General features: G+C 41.3%; 1 protein-coding gene across 1 annotated transcript in view; it reads right to left on the reverse strand.

Annotated features, from left to right (window-relative positions):
• zbtb38 (zinc finger and BTB domain containing 38) overlaps window positions 1-18679 on the reverse strand; it is a 34595-nt gene extending 15916 nt beyond the window's left edge. The window contains 4 exon segments of the mRNA XM_060923552.1: window positions 15756-15854; window positions 17949-17993; window positions 17996-18301; window positions 18631-18679. Coding sequence (XP_060779535.1) covers window positions 15756-15854; window positions 17949-17993; window positions 17996-18016 — 165 coding nt within the window. The 5' untranslated portion in view covers window positions 18017-18301; window positions 18631-18679.
• Between the last annotated feature and the right edge of the window lie 1385 nt (window positions 18680-20064).

Below are 20064 nucleotides of genomic sequence, written 5' to 3' on the forward strand. Positions count from 1 at the left end.
GGATTAATGGTATATTAAATAGACAGTAAGCCAACACAAACCTATTTTAAGACAAATAAGACTAATCTAGAAAACAAGCTGCTGTATAAATGGAGAATGGGCTGGTCTGGGCAAACAGCAGTTGTAAGCCAATGCGATGCAAATGGCAGAATTGATATTACTGGAAGAGTTAGTACATGCTGCACTGATGAGCGAATAGATATTAATGGCCCTTTTCCACTACCCTTTTTCAGCTCACTTCAGCTCACTTCAGCCCGACACGGCTCGCGTTTCGACTACCAAAAACCAGCACGACTCAGCTCGCTTCAGCCCTGCTTAGCCCCTAAAACTCGCACGGTTTTGGAGTGGGGCTGAAGCGAGCCAAAGCGAGCCGAGTGAGGCTGGGGGCGTGAGCAGACACTCCCCTGTGCACTGATTGGTGAGGAGGAGTGTCCTCACATGCCCACACACGCCCCGCGAGCACGCTGGGATCTGTAAACACCGCAAACCCGGAAGGAGAAGAATTACGAGAATTTCTGAAGCCTTATGCGCCTCGCCTCATCTATACGCTCTTGCCAGTATTTGTCCGCGTTGTCGGTGACAACAAGCCACAGCACCAAGACCAGCAACACTAACGACTCCATGTCCTCCATGTTTATTGTTTACTATTCGGGTCGTGAGACTACCGCTTAAAAGATCACTGATGTCACTGTTTGCGCTGCTTAACGACATCACCTGACGTCCACCCACTTTCGCTAACTCCACCCAATATGTCCACCCACTTCCAGCCAGCACGGTTCAGCGCGGTTGTAGTCGAAATGCAACTCCAACAGCCCCGCTCAGCCCAACTCAGCACGGCACGGCTCAGCCCAACTCAGCCGCGTTTGTAGTGGAAAAGCGGCATTAGAGACATACAATTTTTTTTTTTATTTCTTCAGAGGATGAAACCTGGCTTACAAGTCAGTTCCGTTTGCCATGGCATCATTTTTCAAATGCTGTCCAACGCTTTAGATCAAGCACTAATTTGGCTGACAAAAAGATCCTGTGCCATTCCCGTGTATGTCCACATTTTGTCCATGCTTTGATTTCTTACTACTAGCACATTTCAAAGAGAGCTCTACTCCCTTGCATGCTGTGTGCAGTCATTCAGCTGATCCTGAATACATTTCTCCTTGCATTCCTCCTCTAGCCCTAAACTGACACAGTTACTTTACGCCAAAGCCTCATCATGTGTCTATCAAGCAAAGGTTTCTGGCATAAACAGGAGAATGTCACCCATCTGTTTATTTTACATTGCAAGCTTTATTTACATCTTTTCACATTTTGGTATATTTCCTGTAAACTTGAACTTATGTCACTCATTGCTGCAATGTCCTGCACTGCTCTAATCTAATCTGGCCTTTTCAGGTGCTGTTACACCGCTGATTACACTGACAAATTTTTTTAAAATTCTTGTAGACGCGAGTCAAAAGTATTTCCAGTACTGCTTCTGAGAAATTATTCTCTTTTTTTTTTTTGGCCATTTAGTAGTCATTTTGCACTTTCCACTCTGTGAACTTTGCTTTTATGGAGTTTTGTGGGCGTCACTAAATGCAAATCATCTGTGCTATGTCTGCGCTTAGTGATTTATCACCTGATTGCCATTGATCAACACACGCACGTGAGGATGAAGAAAATTAGTTTGTAAATCTGGTGAGCATTTTAGTTTGGTTTAGCTGACACAAACATTTACATATAGCATTAATACAAGATTGGTAAATGAGGTTCAATGTGCTGTTATAACACAAACGCCACAATCCCGCACTGTATATGCAAATTTGTGCGTGCTAATGATAAATACAACATTTATTCTTTTCATAAAACAGTGTATTTGACAACAAAACAAAATACAAATGAGTAAATCTGACAGTCACAGGTAAGCCATCAACAAAAACACCATTTCATACTTACCTTACAGATGTTGCTTTAATGTTATTTTAACTTTATATAAATAGTATTAGTACAGTTATACATACATGCCATTGAACAGAGAACTGTAAACAGCATTGATAGAATAAACATTCAGACCCCCTGATGAAGCTCATTGTGCAAAACACAAGATGGCAGCAGAGTTTCAACAGTGGAAATCATGTCCACCTCATGGTTACCATGCTGATCGCCATTAGTGTGCTAAAGCGGATCAGAATAACCATTGAGCAAAGTGACACTCGGACAGAAAGCAGAAAAAGCAGATTATATTTTATATATGACACACACAAAATTATAAGCATTGCTTATTCAGAAAAGTTTAGATACCTCTTAAGAGGATTTGCTAAGTGTTCTTTGGATAGTTGGGTTTCTGAACAGGTTCTACTTGGTACCCTCTTTGATTAAAAAAAAAGTTGTAGAGCTAGACAAAGAAAAAGAAGAGACGAGAGGGGGTGCTATGGGAGTCTTTCATCATTGCTACAAATGCTGCCTAAAATCCTTCCTGCAACCTCCACTCAAGCTGATCGTTTTTTATTTTCTCACCAACAACTGTGAGCCACCTTAAATTTTTTGTTAGTATTTAATCCTCTATAGATCCAGAGATTATTATACTTGCAGGTCCTTATGCCCATCTATGTGTGGTTTGTGCATGTGTGTATATATCTAGGAGAATATATTAAGTGTCATCAATATTCAATGAGTGGCTAATGCTGATTTCCTGTATCATATTTTGGATGCCCTAAACCAACTTCCTCTTTTAACATTAATGTTTTTAATATTATTGCTCTTCTACATTCAAATAAAAGCACCAATGTGTATGCTTTACAGATTACTTTAGTAACATGCTTATTAAACAGTTATTACGTTGTTATAAATTTGATCTGCGTTTCAAGTCGATCGTTTCTCCTAGCTGCCTCCATCTCTTCTCTTTCTTCTTCTCTCTCTCACCTCTCCTCTGTCACTTTGCCTCAGGTATGCTTTGCTTCTCTTTTTCTTCCTCTTTTGGCAACTCTGTTCCTTTTCTTAGTCACATTTGTATTGTCTCTCTTCCTGTCTCTCTGCAGCTCTCGATCATCTGATTGTGGTCCTATTCTAATTCTTTATGATACCCATGTCTCTCGTTCTCGTCATCTGATTTCCACTGCTGTCCATTTCCTCACTGCAGCGCGGCCATTTTAAATCATGAACGAGAGATGATCCAACCTGAGTAAATACAAAATGGCTGCTGGGGTTTAGCTGACGATTCAGATCACTATCGATTATGAACAGTGCTTGTGTTTCACAATTTGTGACAAGCTCGATGGAAATTAAGCCGGTGCCATTCTTTTTAAAAAAAAAAATTAAGAGCACATTTATCTATTTGCAGATTTAATTCATATTTATTTTAATGTAAGCTGCCTAGCAGTTAGCATGATACACAAAACAAGCAAAGAAATATTACCAACCTACACACACACACACACACACACACACACACACGACATTTTGTTAGAATGACGCTGGATTTCCTGTTTTTAAAGGCATTTTTAAAGGAAATCATTCTCAATTTGCATCTGGTTTGTGAAAGCTATGTGGCCGAGAGTGTGTCTGTGAATATATGAGCGCGAGACAAAAAAAGATAGAAAACCACATGCGAATCTCTATATGAATTACACAGCAAAAAAAAAGGCACAGTTCATCTACCCACATAGGGCTATGATGACATCATCGGGCACAAAAAAGATTTGTTGATTTATTGTATTTTATGCATTGACGAGTATGGGGGGGGGGAAGAAAAAAAGTACATACAAATCTATGCATAAACAAGCAAATCTAAAGCCAGTGTGCACAGCCTTCGTGTGTTCATTCTATCAAAGCAGACAAGTTGGTATGATCACTGCTGAAACAGGCCTCTGTTGTCAGGGCAACGCATTTATCAGCAATTAAGCTGGGTGATGAATGACGAACAGCATAAAAATTGTGCTTAAGAGTCAGCTTAGCAGCATATGTTAAGATGGAGGATAGGCAGCTTTGCTTGCTCTGCTCCTGCATGCGTGTGCCCGTGTGTGTGTGTGTGTGTGTGTGTGTGTGTGGGTTTTGTCTGCTCAGCCTCTGGACTGTCACACTGAGGGCTTGCTGCATCTTTTCCTGCGATGGCGGTTCACGTATGAGTCAGTAAACCTGCTTAATAGTGCAACACATTAAATGTAATTGTTTGGCGTTTTTGTTCATTTTGTTTTTAACACTGATTTTTTTTATGTCGTCTTATTGTTTTCGCATTCTAACTCCCCATCCACAGATGTGCGAAAACGAATGCTGCCACACCCTTATTTAACATAGTGTAAAACAGCAGCACAGAAAAAAAGTGAAGTGCGGTTAATCATGGCTTTTTTTTTTAAACAATTAGAAATAAAAATAAAATTGGACAAAAAAAATCTCCTACCTCAGCAAAATGAAACAGCTGCTGGCGTCCAGTCATACGCAGAGCAAGAATCGCATCACAGCGCTTTCTGTAGAGAAGGAAACACGCAGAATACACTATTTATTTCTGTTCATCAGAGAATGAAGTGAAACAGTCGAAACAGAAAAATGCGCCATCTTGCAACGAAAATAAAAATTGACTCGTTTGGCTCGTTGCTTGCTGTCTAGCACGGCTCTCAAAGTCTGTGCGTCATCTCTCTCTCTCTCTCACTCCCTCGTGCGCTCTTCCTCTCTCTCTCTCTGCCGCTCTCTTTCCACTGAGCTTCAGAGGTGGCATCGACTTTGCTCTGGAATAGCCACTGCAACTTTAATCAACATGGCTGGAAAACGGTTGAGCGCAAGAGACACAGAGATGAAGAGAGAGGAGGGATGCAGAATGGTATGATGCTAATGTCAGAAACATGGCTGAAACACCAGGGAAGACGGACGGTGAGAGAGAAGGAGAAGAAAAAGGCAGAGCAGAACAGATGCATGCTGCAAAACAGAATAGGATGAAAGGGTGGATGATGAGTGTACAACAGGAAAGACTGCTCTGTAGAGGTAGAAGAAGGAAAGAAAGACTAGAAACAGGAAAGCTGAAAGGCAGAGTGACCAAAAGAGACACAAGCAGAGGTAGAAGCAGAACCCAATGATGCTAATGATAGGGGGAAAAACCATGGCGATCTTGGGTTAGCAGCAGTGACAGTGGCTAGGAGATTCGGGGGGGGGTACCTATACATTTGCATACAGACACACACACACGTGAGTGCTGTCTGTCTCACACATGCAATATAGACAGATCAATCTCACATACTGTAGCCCTTTCTAATGCATATTTTAATGCAGCTAAGCTGCAGCCTGATCAATGCAGTGACATCAGAGAGAGAGAGAGAGAGAGAGCGCAAGAGAGAGAGAGATAGGGAAGAGAATGAGGGCACACAAGGATGAGTGCGTGAAAAACATAAGTGAAGAATGAATGAGGGCACAGAAACACAAGGGAAGGTGATGGACAGCAGGAGGAGGGAGGAAGGGATGGGAAGGGGGGAAGGAGAGAAGCAGAACAGATGGATGTTACAAAACAAGAAAGGGTTAAATGGATGCAGACATAAAAATATGGATGAAGGCAAGTGAGAGGCAGGCATTGTTTTTTCAAATGAGTAATTTTTGTGGTTCTGAGTCTCCAAGAAGATGCATGCAATCACTGTGCTAAAGTGAATGTACAAGAAAGCTTGCTTGCATATGTGCATGTAGAAGCTGATATGGTCAAACCAAGCAGCACCCTCCGCTCCTGAAAAGTGAAGCCAACATGGAAGTGCTAAAATCTGCAGGTCCTAGAATGGCCACTTGAGGCTGGCTCCAAAAGTGTGTCAATTCCCATAGACCCCCATGTTAAAGTGAATTTAATGTCTCTAAATACCACTTTTTTTCCTTGTACAAAGCAACAATCATTATGTTGATTGACCGTGTGTTTTCGAACCATAGCGGATACAAAAGGCCATAAATTGATGGAAAATCAATAAGAACAGCCGATTTTAATGGAATCTGCCGAGACTGAACCGGAAGATCCCGAAGGGGTGCGTGATGTCACACGTGTAACAATCCAGGTATCAAATTCGTTCATGTGCACAGCAGTGGTTAGAATCACGTTTGAGAGAATTCTGATAGTGATTGGGATTCTTATATGTCGGATGAAAGGGCAGATGATTATCAAGGATATTCCAGAGCAAATGGTTATCCTTTTCAAGCCGCCAAGATGAGAAACAGATGCCACTTCACTCAGTTCAGGACAGTCCCACTGACCGCCGATAGTGCATCACCAGCCAGAGAGAACTGGAAACACAGATTGGTTTGTGGATTTTTATTCTAAGCTGGCTGCTGCAAAATGTAGGGAAAATATTTACATGTACCTCAATAAATGCAGAAATATAATCTTTAAAACGTACACTTATTCAGTGTAATTACTGAAAGAAAATATGAAGTGGGTGATAATAGGGGAATCAACGAACTGTCCAAATGTCAGATCAAATGTCATTTTTTAAATCAATGGGTTTCTTTTTGCTCCAATAATTCTCATGTGGTTGTTCTGGTGGTGGTGAACACTTGATGAATCAGATTTATTATTAGTAGGCAACACGAAATCTGCCCGCTTCGTTTGCACAAACTTCACCCACTGTTGCTTTAGATTAGTGTCATTTCTCAGAAATTCATGAACCGAATGTCCTGTTGTATATGGATTTGAACATCCAAACACAACTCAGTGCTTTCCCATCATTATTTTTGGAAGAGTCCAACAACAATATCCAATTTCAGCGAGTAAACAAGCACGGAGTCAGATGAACCAAAATGGCCCAGATAACCAGGGTTCCACATGCGACGTCATGAGAGATTTGCCCTGGGGCAAGGCTGCCTTTATCTGGGATCCGGAAGCTGTGATTTATCAATAGTTTTGTGCTTGATAATAAAATAAATAATTAATATTTTTCCTCCTACTTTATTAATTCATTTTCATCATTACTAATGATGTATATTAATTTTAAAGCATTACAATAACGCATTACATACACTTTAAAATGTCCAACTTTACAGCAAAAACAATGTTTACAGCCTGGTACAAAAAAAAAAATAAACGGTTTCAGTCTCTAGAGTTAATTTCCCCCTTCATGACAACTATACGGAGGGTGAATTTTTATATAATTCAACAGTTTAAATTATATTGACCCATACATTTATGCATAATTGGGGCGGGGCCAATTTGAGTGACAGCTGGGTTTGTGTCATGTTAGCTGCTAGCTGGCATTACCTCAGAACTCAAGCCAACTTCACCCCAGGTGATGGATTTATGTAAATAATTTATGGAGCCTTGCCTACTTTCATCTAACAGCTTTTCCATGCAAATAACTTTTACACACTACTACACCTGTATGTTAGTTTAATTTGCTTTATTAGCTTGCACTTACCTTTCAGTATTTTCGATGTCACTGCTGATGAAGTTTATCGGGGTCTCCGCTTCAATAAATTAGGCTCAGACTGACAATTTGACAGCTTGGGCAACTAAAAAAAATTACATTTTGGAGTTTGACAGTGAAATAATATGCATTCAGCATGAAGATTTGCATAGCAACAGTCAATCGTTCACCAAGAGACACAGCTCTTAACTAAATTGCGGGTTTGATCAATTGCTTTAATATCAAATACACTGTGCTATGTGACCATCATAGACTGCCTATCTAACAGTAGCTGCTATTGACCTCAGCCACTCCTAGTCAGCAATATCTCTAGCAAGCTAGCTATTAACCAAGCTAATGTTAGTTATCCAAGTTATCAGGAGGAAGTACAGTGGTGCTTGAAAGTTTGTGAACCCTTTAGAATTTTCTATATTTCTACATAAATATGACCTAAAACATCAGATTTTCACACAAGTCCTAAAAGCAGATAAAGAGAACCCAGTTAAACAAATGAGACAAAAATATGATACTTGGTCATTTATTTATTGAGGAAAATGATCCAATATTACATATCCATGAGTGGCAAAAGTATGTGAACCTCGAGGATTAGCAGTTAATTTGAAGGTGAAATTAGAGTCAGGTGTTTTTAATCAATGGGATGACAATCAGGTGTGAGTGGGCACCCTGTTTTATTTAAAAGAACAGGGATCTATCAAAATCTGATCTTCACAACACGTTTGTGGAAGTGTATCATGGCATGAACAAAGGAGATTTCTGAGAACCTCAGAAAAATCATTCTTGATGCTCATCAGGCTGGAAAAGGTTACAAAACCATCTCTAAAGAGTTTGGACTCCACCAATCCACAGCCAGACAGATTGTGTACAAATGGAGGAAATTCAAGACTATCGTTACCCTCCCCAGGAGTGGTCGACCAACAAAGATCACTCCAAGAGCAAGACGTGTAATAGTCGGCGAGGTCACAAAGGACTCCAGGGCAACATCTAAGCAACTGAAGGCCTCTCTCACACTGGCTAATGTTCATGAGTCCACCATCAGGAGAACACTGAACAACAATGGTGTGCATGGCAGGGTTGCAAGGAGAAAGCCACTGCTCTCCAAAAAGAACATTGCTGCTCATCTGCAGTTTGCTAAAGATCACATGGACAAGCCAGAAGGCTACTGGAAAAATGTTTTGTGGACGGACGAGACCAAAATAGAACTTTTTGGTTTAAATGAGAAGCGTTATGTTTGGAAAAAGGAAAACACTGCATTCCAGCATAAGAACCTTATCCCATCTGTGAAACATGGTGGTGGTGGTGGTGGTATCATGGTTTGGGCCTGTTTTGCTGCATCTGGGCCAGGACAGCTTGCCATCATTGATGGAACAATGAATTCTGAATAGGATAGACTTTGTCATTGCACAATTGTACAACGAAATTGCTGCTCCCATGTCCGTGAATAAAATAAATAAACTTAAAAATAAAATAAATTATACCAGAAAATTCAAAAGGAAAATGTCAGGACATCTGTCCATGAACTGAATCTCAAGAGACGGTGGGTCATGCAGCAAGACAACCACCCTAACCACACAAGTCGTTCTACCAAAGAATGGTTAAAGAAGGATAAAGTTAATGTTTTGGAATGGCCAAGTCAAAAAGTCCTGACCTTAATCCAATCAAAATGCTGTGGAAGGACCTGAAGCGAGCAGTTCATGTGAGGAAACCCACCAACATCCCAGAGTTGAAGCTGTTCTGTACAGAGGAATAGGCTAAAATTCCTCCAAGCCCATGTGCAGGACTGATCAACAGTTACCAGAAACGTTTAGTTGCAGTTATTGCTGCACAAGGGAGTCACACCAGATACTGAAAGCAAAGGTTCACATATTTTTGCCACTCACAGATATGTAATATTGGATCATTTTCCTCAAAAAATAAATGACCAAGTATAATATTTTTGTCTCATTTGTTTAACTGGGTTCTCTTTATCTACTTTTAGGACTTGTGTGAAAATCTGATGATATTTTAGGTCATCTTTATGCAGAAATATAGAAAATTCTAAAAGGTTCACAAACTTTCAAGCACCACTGTATTTAGAAGACATTAGGAGGAAATATTATCGCTAATGTTGTTTTTATTTACAATTATTAAGATTGAAAAGACGACACTCGTTGATCAAATATGTTATCAGACGGTTACACGCCCAGTGATGATTTTTTTTTGTAAACCAGCCATTGAGATTATGGTCTGTATCTTATGGAGCAGCTTTTCTTTTTTAGTTTAGCCAGTAGCTTGTTGGCTAGCTTGCAGAGGTAGCTTGTTAGCGTCAAGGTTGCTTGAGTAGGCATGTTCCAACCATACTATTCCAGCAGCCATGCTTCATTATCCCCGCCCCTTTCTCCATGGACTAGCTGGGAGTTAGGAGCTGCCAAGATGGCGACGCCTGTAGCCTCCTTTTTTTAAGCTTCAAACCCACTCTTCAGAAATCTTAGTGACGTCACAGAGGCTTCGTCCATTATTTTTACAGTCTATGGGTCAAATATGTACACTCAGATATACTGTGGTGTCCCTTCTCTTTTACTAGATATACAGAATGTGGCAGCCCTTCATATGGTACAGTTTATATTATACGATACTGTATATATTATAAGAATAAATACGAAATAAGACCATGTGTGGCGGTGGGGGCGTGGCCAAGCGTTGGTCAGTGAATGGAGGGTGGAATCAGGGAAGGTAAGTGGTGGAATCATTGCACCTGATGGGAATTAACCTGTGTTTGTGTGTCTTCCCCACTGACCAAGCCCTTTAAAAGGAGAGGAGAGCAGAGAAAGGGAGCTCTCCCCAACCAGAACAGTGTGTGTGCGCATGGCTGGGAATTAGGAAAAGGCTGAAAACCAAGAACTAAATCCTTTGTTGAAAACTCAGTTCTGGCCTGCCGTGCTTCTGTGCTCCACCCACCTGGTCCAATACAACACCACGAAATATCTCTCTTGACTTTTACACAGGGCGGCACGGTGGTGTAGTGGTTAGCGCTGTTGCCTCACAGCAAGAAGGTCCGGGCTCGAGCCCCGTGGCCAGCGAGGGCCTTTCTGTGCGGAGTTTGCATGTTCTCCCCATGTCCACGTGGGTTTCCTCCAGGTGCTCCGGTTTCCCCACAGTCCAAAGACATGCAGGTTAGGTTAACTGGTGACTCTAAATTGACCGTAGGTGTGAATGTGAGTGTGAATGGTTGTCTCTGTCTATGTGTCAGCCCTGTGATGACCTGGCGACTTGTCCAGGGTGTACCCCGCCTTTTGCCCGTAGTCAGCTGGGATAGGCTCCAGCTTGCCTGCGACCCTGTAGAACAGGATAAAGCGGCTAGAGATAATGAGATGAGACTTTTACACACCTGATGCGACACTAACTTGTGATGTGAAAAATGGGAGTATGCACACCCAGCCAGATGCAATTAAAAAAAATAATTTCAAAAAAAGTGTGTTCCGTTTTCTGCTCGTTTCATGCCGCTACTGTCAGTAGGGTCCTGGTGGCATCATCTAATAGTGATGAAAAGACGAGCATTATCGATATGATCTCAAGAAACAAAGTTTTGGGTACAAACAACAATAACAGGGATGGTTCTATAATCTTGTCCAAGAGTTGAAGCTCAGAGATTGGATATTGGGAAACAAGAAAAATTGGTTGATGCGTTTATTTGTGGTATGAAAGCTCAGAAAAATCGACTTTGCTGCAAAAAAAGAGCCGCTTTTTCACTGCATAATATTTGTAAGTGTGAAAGTACTTGTGACAAAAAAAAAAAATACTCGTGAAAGTACGGTACTTGTGAAAAAAATATATCGACATGCGAATTAATCATGCACACACACAAAAAAGCCCCGTGTGTGTGTACAAACCACTTTAATAGGAACTTGTTCTTGATTCTAAAGCCCTGGTCACATTACAGTTTGCAATGGGTTTGCGAATACTTGGCGATGAAAAACCGGTAGCATCACCACCTATCATGTGATGCACAGCGAATGTTCTCGGATCTTCACGAGTTGTTTTTTGTTGTCTTCACCTCGTGAGTGTCCAAAAACAGTGCGAAAAATTTCAATGCATGCACTGAAATTTGGTGGCAATGTTTTCGTCGACAAACTAAGCAACGAATACTCGCAGATTATTCTGCGAGTACACCACCTGCCGCAGGGAGGCACGGTGGTGTAGTGGTTAACACTGTCGCCTCACAGCAAGAATGCTCTGGGTTTGAGCCCAGCGGCCGACGGGGGCCTTTGTGTGTGGAGTTTGCATGCTCTCCCAGTGTCTGCGTGGGTTTCCTCCGGGTGCTCCAGTTTCCCCCACAGTTCAAAGACATGCAGTTAGGTTAACATGGGGTAACCTTGGGCTGAAGTGCCCTTGAGCAAGGTACCTAACCCCCAACTGCTCCCTGGGCACTGTAGTATGGCTGCCCACTGCTCTGGGTGTGTGCGCACGCGCGTGTTCACTGCTTCAGATGGGTTAAATGCAGATGAATCTCACTGTGCTTGAGTGTGCATGTGACGAATAAAGGTTTCTTCTTTCTTCTTCTAGATATGGGTTTGGGAATACTTCCTGAAGCTCGGGGAAGCATCACCGCCAAATGTCTCATTTTCATCGATAACCCATTGCAAAGCATCACGAGCTGTCGTGTGACAGTAGCGTTACATTCCTGTTCTTGGCTGGCAGGAGTGGGCTCCAGTGTGGACTTTTGCTGTTGCATGCTGAGATGCTTTTCTCCTCACCACAGTTGTAAAGAGTTGCTACCGGTATGAGTTGCTACAGCCTTCCTGGCAGCTCAAACCAATCTGGCCATTTTCCTCTGACTTCTCTTATCAACAAGACGTTTCCACCCACAGAACTGTCGCTCACTCAATGTTTTTTTTGCTTTTCGCACCATTCTTTGTAAACTCTAGAGACTGGTGTCTGTGAAAACCCCAGGAGATCAGCAGTCCATCTGGCACCAACACTCATGCCACAGTGAAAGTCACAGAGATCACAGTTTTTCCCCATTCTGATGTTTGAAGTGAACATTAACTGAAGCTCTTGATTTGTATCTGCATGATTTTATGTATTGTGCTGCTGTCAAGGGATTGGCTGATTAGATAACTGCATAAAACAGCAAGTGTGTTAGGTGTTCCTAATAAAACGGTGGGCGAGTGTGCGTGTATGTATGTATATACACACACGCTATTTAGTACCCCCGGCCATCCAGTGTTCATTCAGTGTCCTAATCGTAATAGATTTAATTTTACTTAAAACAACAAACCCCCCGACCTCTCTACATGTGTAACCTATTCTATTTATGGAACTTACTGACTTCAGTCTCTCTTGTATTATCTCCAGAGGTAAATGTCAGTCCCAGCATTTGAGAAACAGAAGTCTTGTCTTTTGCTCTTCTTTCCATCTCGACCAATCTCTGTTTGCTCTTACATCGGCCACAATGGCAAGATATCCGTTTGTATACCTAGTACACCAGCTGAGAAATCAAATGTTATCACGTCCCAGGATCTAGCACAAAAGAAGTCCAGCTATACAGCGAGTGGCTGGAGGTGGCAGCCAACCAGGACAGAGAGTAAGAGTGTCTCAGTGTAAACAAAGCAAACGGGAATACCAGAGTTAAAGAATCCAGTACTACATTGTGACAGGAAAACAAATTCAGGACTAATAGAGTTTTAACATTTTTCTTTAGTGTTCTAAATTTGTGGGAAGCCAGTAAATGATGCATGATGATCAGTCGATTTGAGTATGAAGTAGGTACTGAAGCCCCGATATTCAGCCAGCTGAGAGATTACATGGAACAAACCTTCTCCCTTTAGCCAGAGCTTACAGATTAGCTCTCTAACATGAAGTAACTGGTTCATACTGGAGGTTATGTGCTGTTTATGATCTTGCAGAATGATTACACTTGGCTGGTTGATGATGCATGAGCACTGCACACAGCAATATCTTAACATCGCAATGGTTTGTGATAACTCAGTGCTGTCTGTAAGGAGTAAAAGATGATGAAGTGTGCAGTTATAGGAGAACTGCTGCACTGGTGTGAAGCACAGGGCTGTGAACACTGCAGAGTTGATTATTTTTTCATTAAGCTCATGTCTGAAGACACTGATTATCTTTGCCTCTGTATTAAAACAGTGAAAAGAACGGGAGTTAGTGATTAAGTATGCTACTGGATAAGTAAACTCAACTTCATCCTTGATGGGTCTGGGAGATCAGTCACTCAGCATAATTATGTTCATGTGTTATGTGCTTTAAACTTTACTGCTTTTCTACAAATGTCTAAATTATTCCTAAAAATACAGAAACACTTCTAAATACATATGAGACTCATGACACATTAAGTGTTGCATGTGTAATATGTAATACACTAATATAGAGCTGTTAGATTGTTTTAATGTATTACAGCTGGTAGAAACAAACAAATCATACACATGTGAGAAATGCATGGTGCTTGTAAACATGCAGCAGTAAGGCAACATTGTCAGCGGTGTCTCATTGCCTTCGTATCTTATTTCCATTCCAACCTGTGCGCACACGCACCCACACACCTGCCATCAAGATGAGCCTTGGGACTTTTAGTTTCCATTTCTCATCCAAATGTGTACATTGATCAGCACTGAGATGAATAGATGATCTAATGAGATGGCCTGGAGCTACAGAACACAACGCCACCAAGTAGTAGACACTACAGGAGAGTGAACAAACCACAGTGTTATTTTCTCTCTGAGTGGTGCGTAGGAGGTGTGCTGCCACATCATCACTCACTTCCTGTCTAAACATGAGCAGCATTACCATGTTAACACTAACTCACCCATCCTGGAGAGAAATGAGTGCAGCCCATTTGTTGTCAAACTGCCCTGGGCTGTGCTCCAATTATGTTGTCAAAGTGTTCTCATTGCAGCGCACTGAATATAAGTAACACCAGTGTGCACTTGCAGGACCAAACAAGGAGCAGTACCATTCAACAGATGATGTGGTTTCCTAACAAAAACAAATGGGACTGCTCACTCACTTGTGTGCGAAAGTAGCGGGTTTGGGTATCTCAGGTAGTTTTCGTTCATTGATCTTCAGTAACTGCTTTATCCTGGTCAAAGTCATGGTAATGGATCCAAAGCTTTTCCAGGAACACTGGAACTGTCCGTAGATAGAATGTCCATGCAAATACATTTGCACACTTTCACATATGGGGCAATTTAGCAGAGCTAATCCACCTACTGAAATGCTTTTGAAAGGGCAGAGGAAACCGGAGAACACATAGGAAACCGATGCAGACACTGGAAGAACATGTTCAGGATTGAACCAAAGACCTTGGAGCTGTTTGTTACCAAGGCACCCATATCCAGTTTAATACAAAAAAAAAAAAATCTATGAAAGCGAATTCATTGGAGAGTTGTATGATTGGATAGTTTTTCTTTGCTTGACTGTGCGCAGTGCTGGATTGAATTGCTAGCTTGCCAGCAGTATTCAGTAGTGCAGTTCCATTAGCTATCATGTACAAATGAAGGAGTCAGAAGGGGGGGGGACAGAGTTTTATATGCATTTTTGTTCATAAGCAGCATTATATACACATGTACAGCAGTGCCTTCTGGGTATGTTGTGTGACTAAAGCCCTAATAAAAGTGACTGCTTGACAATGGAACAAGAGCTTTAACCTTTTATATTATATATAAAAGGTTAAAACTCAGTCATGCCTTCTGAGCAAGTTGTGTTCCTGAGTACGCTCATCTAATAATCACCTAACACATTTCAATTCAACAAAGTAACGTAACAACCTTCAAGATGGATGACTGCCAAAGGGGAAAGAAAAGGAAGGCAACCGGACAAGGAAGAATGTTAAAAGCAGCACTGGAATGCAGCCTAGTCCTTTAATAGTCTTCCATTTATAGCCGTTCTCTACATATGGAACACGGACTTGATCTGAGACAGCCAATCACTGAAGGGTTATTTTACTGCATTCTTTCACTGTTTTATCAAAGGACACTGTGTTAGATTGCAGCAATGCCTTCTGGGTAAGTTGAGCTCTTCCAGCCCTCATCTAATGCACTTCACTTGAGCGGACTAAAGTAACGGATAGGCGGTTGTGATGGAGGGCAGCCAAGTGGTAAAGGGGGGAAAAAAAGAAGTAATGAGAGAAATGGTTAAAACCAGAATGAAAACACAGCAGGTGACAGGATCAGTCAGCTCTGGAAAAACAAAACAAAAACAAACGAGAACAGTTTGTCTGATTCACAGTAATGCAACGGAAATGCTGCAGCACAGCGAAAACATTGAAACACACACCTCAGTGTTTACTGTAAGACCAAAGCCATGACGTCACACAGGAATGCCAACGAGAAAGGAGTGTGTATCAGAATGACTGAAGTGTGTGCGAAGTGTCACAGCAAGCCAGAGTAGGATGAGTAATTCTGTACCAACCTGCAGTGCAGTTGTCCCGGTCATGATCGTCTCTTGTCTGCTTCTTCTCTGACTACACATTAAAAACACAGTGTGCAAGTCAGTGTGCAGTGCCGCCTGCTGGGGATGATAAATAATGTTTTAAATAAATAAATAAATAAACCCAAAAAGTACCAATAAAGCTACACAGCAAATTCAGAAGTGCTAAATTTTGGGTGTTAGTGAAATTTGAGCAAAAGTAGAGTTAATTTTACTCTGATAGAGTTAAATCCATTATATATGACTTCAGTTGATAAGTAGTTGGTGTCAAAATCGGGTGTAAAAACAAAGCGTCACTAAATCAAACCTGTCAGTGTAATTGTATAAATACTAACTCTGAACTTCTAACTCTCAACTCCGATCCTGGGTTTTACACTTGAAGTGTTCATGTCACCCCACCCACTGCATAGACACACATCGATTGGCTAAAGCCAGAAGATCTATGCGCGCTTCACCGACTGCTGCATGAGGGACCGTGCTAATGACCTGCGTTTATTTTGAACACTTTCATGCATACTGTATACAGGAACAAAGTAATGAACATGCTTTGATTTTTGTTGACCAGTTGACTTACTTTAGACCATTTCAGAAGCAATATTCTAATGAGAGTGAAAGGACATATATTGTTCCATATTGTTACATTTTTTAATGTGACTTCATTTTTTTGGGGTGCAAATGTTTAAAATAAATGTTTAATTGTAAAACACAAAATATGCCCACCTTTATTTCAGCAAACTTTAATTTGAAAATCATTTCCAGGAAGAGCTGTATTTACACCTTTTAAGTGTTATGAGGCTAACACTTTTATAGATAGTTTTCACTGACGTCACGGCATTCCGGGGAACGCCCTCCAGCCGCCATCTTGTGGGGCAAACAAAACGGACCATCGCTATTACCGGCTACGTTATCTCGGACAAATTTATGAAGTTATATTTTCTAAGTTATAGTTTTCTAAAATAAAGATCAATGTCGGCAAAATCAAGCAAACGGAAGTATATAGATACATTAGACGACATCTCACGACAACGGTATGCAGCCAAACTGGCCTTGATTGGGGGAATTGACCCCTACGAAGTGGACAAAGACGCATTTTCAAGTGACTATGCAGGGCTGCCATCCATATCATACCCTGATATTGTGAACTATTTTGTGAATAGTAAAAGTGCCTACACACTTGATGACCTCAAAGCATACAAGTCGCTGGAGTCGTACAATTATTTTGTCTGTGGCTGGGTCCGTGAAGTCCACCATATAAAAACAAGTGACAGTCGTGTCCTAATTACAGCCAAGGTATGTAAACATTGGAATCTTAGAGCTCTCAACACTGCATATAAATATGTGTGTGTATAATATCGAGTTGATTTAAATCGGAATTGATTTAAATCGGAAAGCTGCGCACATTTGCGTGAAGCTGCGCAAATGTGCGCAGCTTTCTGATTCACTGTTTTTTTCTCATCCTTATACTTCCTATGTTTCATGGACTGTAACGGATTTGCAATTGATTGTTTATTTAAACAACTTACCACTTATAAAATGATCGGAGCAGACTTTGCTGTGTTTGGAAGGCTGATAATCCTTGCGGTTGATTCTCACAAGCCATAGATTTCGCCTTTGTATGCTGAGTTTCTTTGTTTGCTCGCCTTCGTGCTCCCGTACAGTGGGAATTCCATAAAAGCTCCACTTGACGTCATCATCTGACCTATTACGACAGCCGTGAATACAACAGGTGTGCACTATTGCTAGCTTTAAATAGCCTGCTTGGGTTCTTTTGAAGACTTTGTACTTGCGCGTTACAATGTGTGCTCAGTGACCCGTACGGTAAGCTTGACCCGCAAGATGGCCGGCACTAGAGAATCCCGACTCTGTGACGTCATGTGAAAACTATGTATAGTCAACAAATGATCCTCTGAAAGAATTAATGTCTAACACTACATATCAGTGTTGAGAAAAACTAACACTGGATGTTGTTAATAAGTGTTAACTTTTAACTCCAAAAAGAGTGAAAAATGACACCAAGTTAGTGTTAAGGTACCAACACTGCAAAAAGAGTTAAATTAACACTCATGGGGTGGACCCATATAGACACTTTAAAAAAGTGTTGAAATTAAATCTGACAGTGTTCATTTGGGTATGCAGATTTTGCTGTGTAGATGAATTCAAAGAAATAGGCCTTACTACATAATGAAGGACCATTCTCCAGTCTCCTATACCATCCTTCATGGAAAAAGGGCTCTTACACACATACTGTCACATGATCAGCTCTGTATTCCTAGTGTCAACTCAAATCTCTCTCTACACACACACACACACACAATACCCATGTGCTATTTTTAGTATTCCCAAAGACAGAAACTGAGAATGTTGATTCTCATACCTGATCCTGTTATTCCTCCACAGTCATGAGTCTGAATCCAGCAGCACTCTGTGTGTGTGTGTGTGTGTGTGTGTATGTATACCTTTGTGTTGTGGTGCACTCTTCTTCCTGGGCAGCAGCCCTTCCTCTGGCCTCAAATTGCTGCGTCATTCCTCTGTTGAATGAGAGAAAGAGAGATAAAGTGAAAACAAATCCCCATTGTCATTTTTTTTTATCTGCTTTCTGACTGACTTTCTGTCTCCTTCTCTGTTTATATCTATTAACATACGTCAGTCACTATCAGGCCTCTCTCTCTCTCTCTCTCATGCCAGATCCCTGACCTGGAAGTTATATAACAACACAGTAATGCTTCTTTTCAGCTGACGCTAAATACTGCGTTGTACCTATAACAGCTACTCTGTGTACAGTCAAAGCAGCTTGCATTGTTTGTTTGTTTGTTTGTTTGTTTTGTCACACGCAATGAAAGAATTTAATGACACCTACTTTTCCGTTCATGACGTTTCTCCCCCGTATCCAGAACGCGTGGGTGTGTGTTAGTTATAAACGCGCCCTCTGTTGGTCATCGGCTGTACAACATCAGCGCCGCACTTCACCACAAGATGGCGGTAAAGCTACAAAAGTAGGAAGGTATCGTGAATACGTCACGTTAGGTGTTACAGGTGCAGCTTTCATTGCTCAAAGGTTTAATATTCATGCTTGTAAGCGAACCTCAGACTTTTTAAGTGTTTTTACAGTAGAATTATATGCCATCCTGATGGCCGAACAACTCCAGAATAAGAAAGTGCTGATTTGTAGTGACAGTGTGTCAGCTATCAGTAGTCTTGGTAAGGGGTTGTCAAAGAGCCGGCAAGATTTGATCTATGAAGTCCTGATGGAAATTAGGGATGCCAAGAGGAGGGGCGTGGAGGTGTCATTTTTATGGGTCCCGGCACATGTGGGCATTTCATTAAATGAAAAGGCTGATAAGTTGGCCAAGAAGGCAGCCAAAAAAGACACAATTGATGTCCACATACACCTATCTAAGTCAGAGGGTAAAAGCATTGTATGGCAAGAGATAATTTTGAGTTGGCAGTCACGTTGGGAGCAAGAACAGAAGGGCGGACACCTTTTTTCACTTGCTAGTAGAGTAACAGACTCAGTTCAGGTTTACAAAAGAGGAGGAGGCAAACGGAAGGAAAATGTTATTATTTCTAGATTGAGAATTGGACACACATTTCTGAACAGTACCTTATTTATTTTGGGAAAACATCAGACTGGATTATGCACCAATTGTTCCTGCCAGGAAATGGAGACTGTATGTCATGTGTTACTCTCTTGTGGGAAATACAATTGCCAAAGGCAAGAACTGGTCAGACAGCTGATGGAGATTGGTCTGGAAGAGGTTTCTCTGAAAAGTGTGTTGGACATGGGGTCAAGTGGGAAGGGAAGAAGACCTTTTTTCCAGTTTTTAATGGACACTGGCCTATATGGTAGAATTTAGTGCGATACGTTTTTAGTTCAGTAGGTGGCAGCAATGCAACTTTTTAGGATGCCGGCTGCCTTAAAACCCCAAAGAAGAAGAAGAATACGTCACACTGATGCCGGAAGTTAATTTAAGCATTTTGTTGTTTGTAGATAATTGTTTTGCCATTGTCTTTCAGATTAGAAATGTGTCATCTGCACTGTTTCATGAGCAAAGCAATTAACACAACTCGACCAATGTAACCAGTCAAATCTGTGGTTGGTAGAAAAGAGCAACTGGACTTGCTTGAAGATTCTCTCTTCTACCAACCACAGATTACTATGTACCTGGATGACTGAGAATCATCACAGACATGTTTCTACGCACTTTGGGATGAGATCCCTTTGACTGGTGAGGGAGTATGAGAGGACTTCCAGAAAACTGGCAGACATCTTAGCCAGAGAGGATCGTTCATT

Source organism: Neoarius graeffei, chromosome 6 (assembly GCF_027579695.1).
Source record: "Neoarius graeffei isolate fNeoGra1 chromosome 6, fNeoGra1.pri, whole genome shotgun sequence".
In the NCBI taxonomy this organism is placed as follows: domain Eukaryota; kingdom Metazoa; phylum Chordata; class Actinopteri; order Siluriformes; family Ariidae; genus Neoarius; species Neoarius graeffei.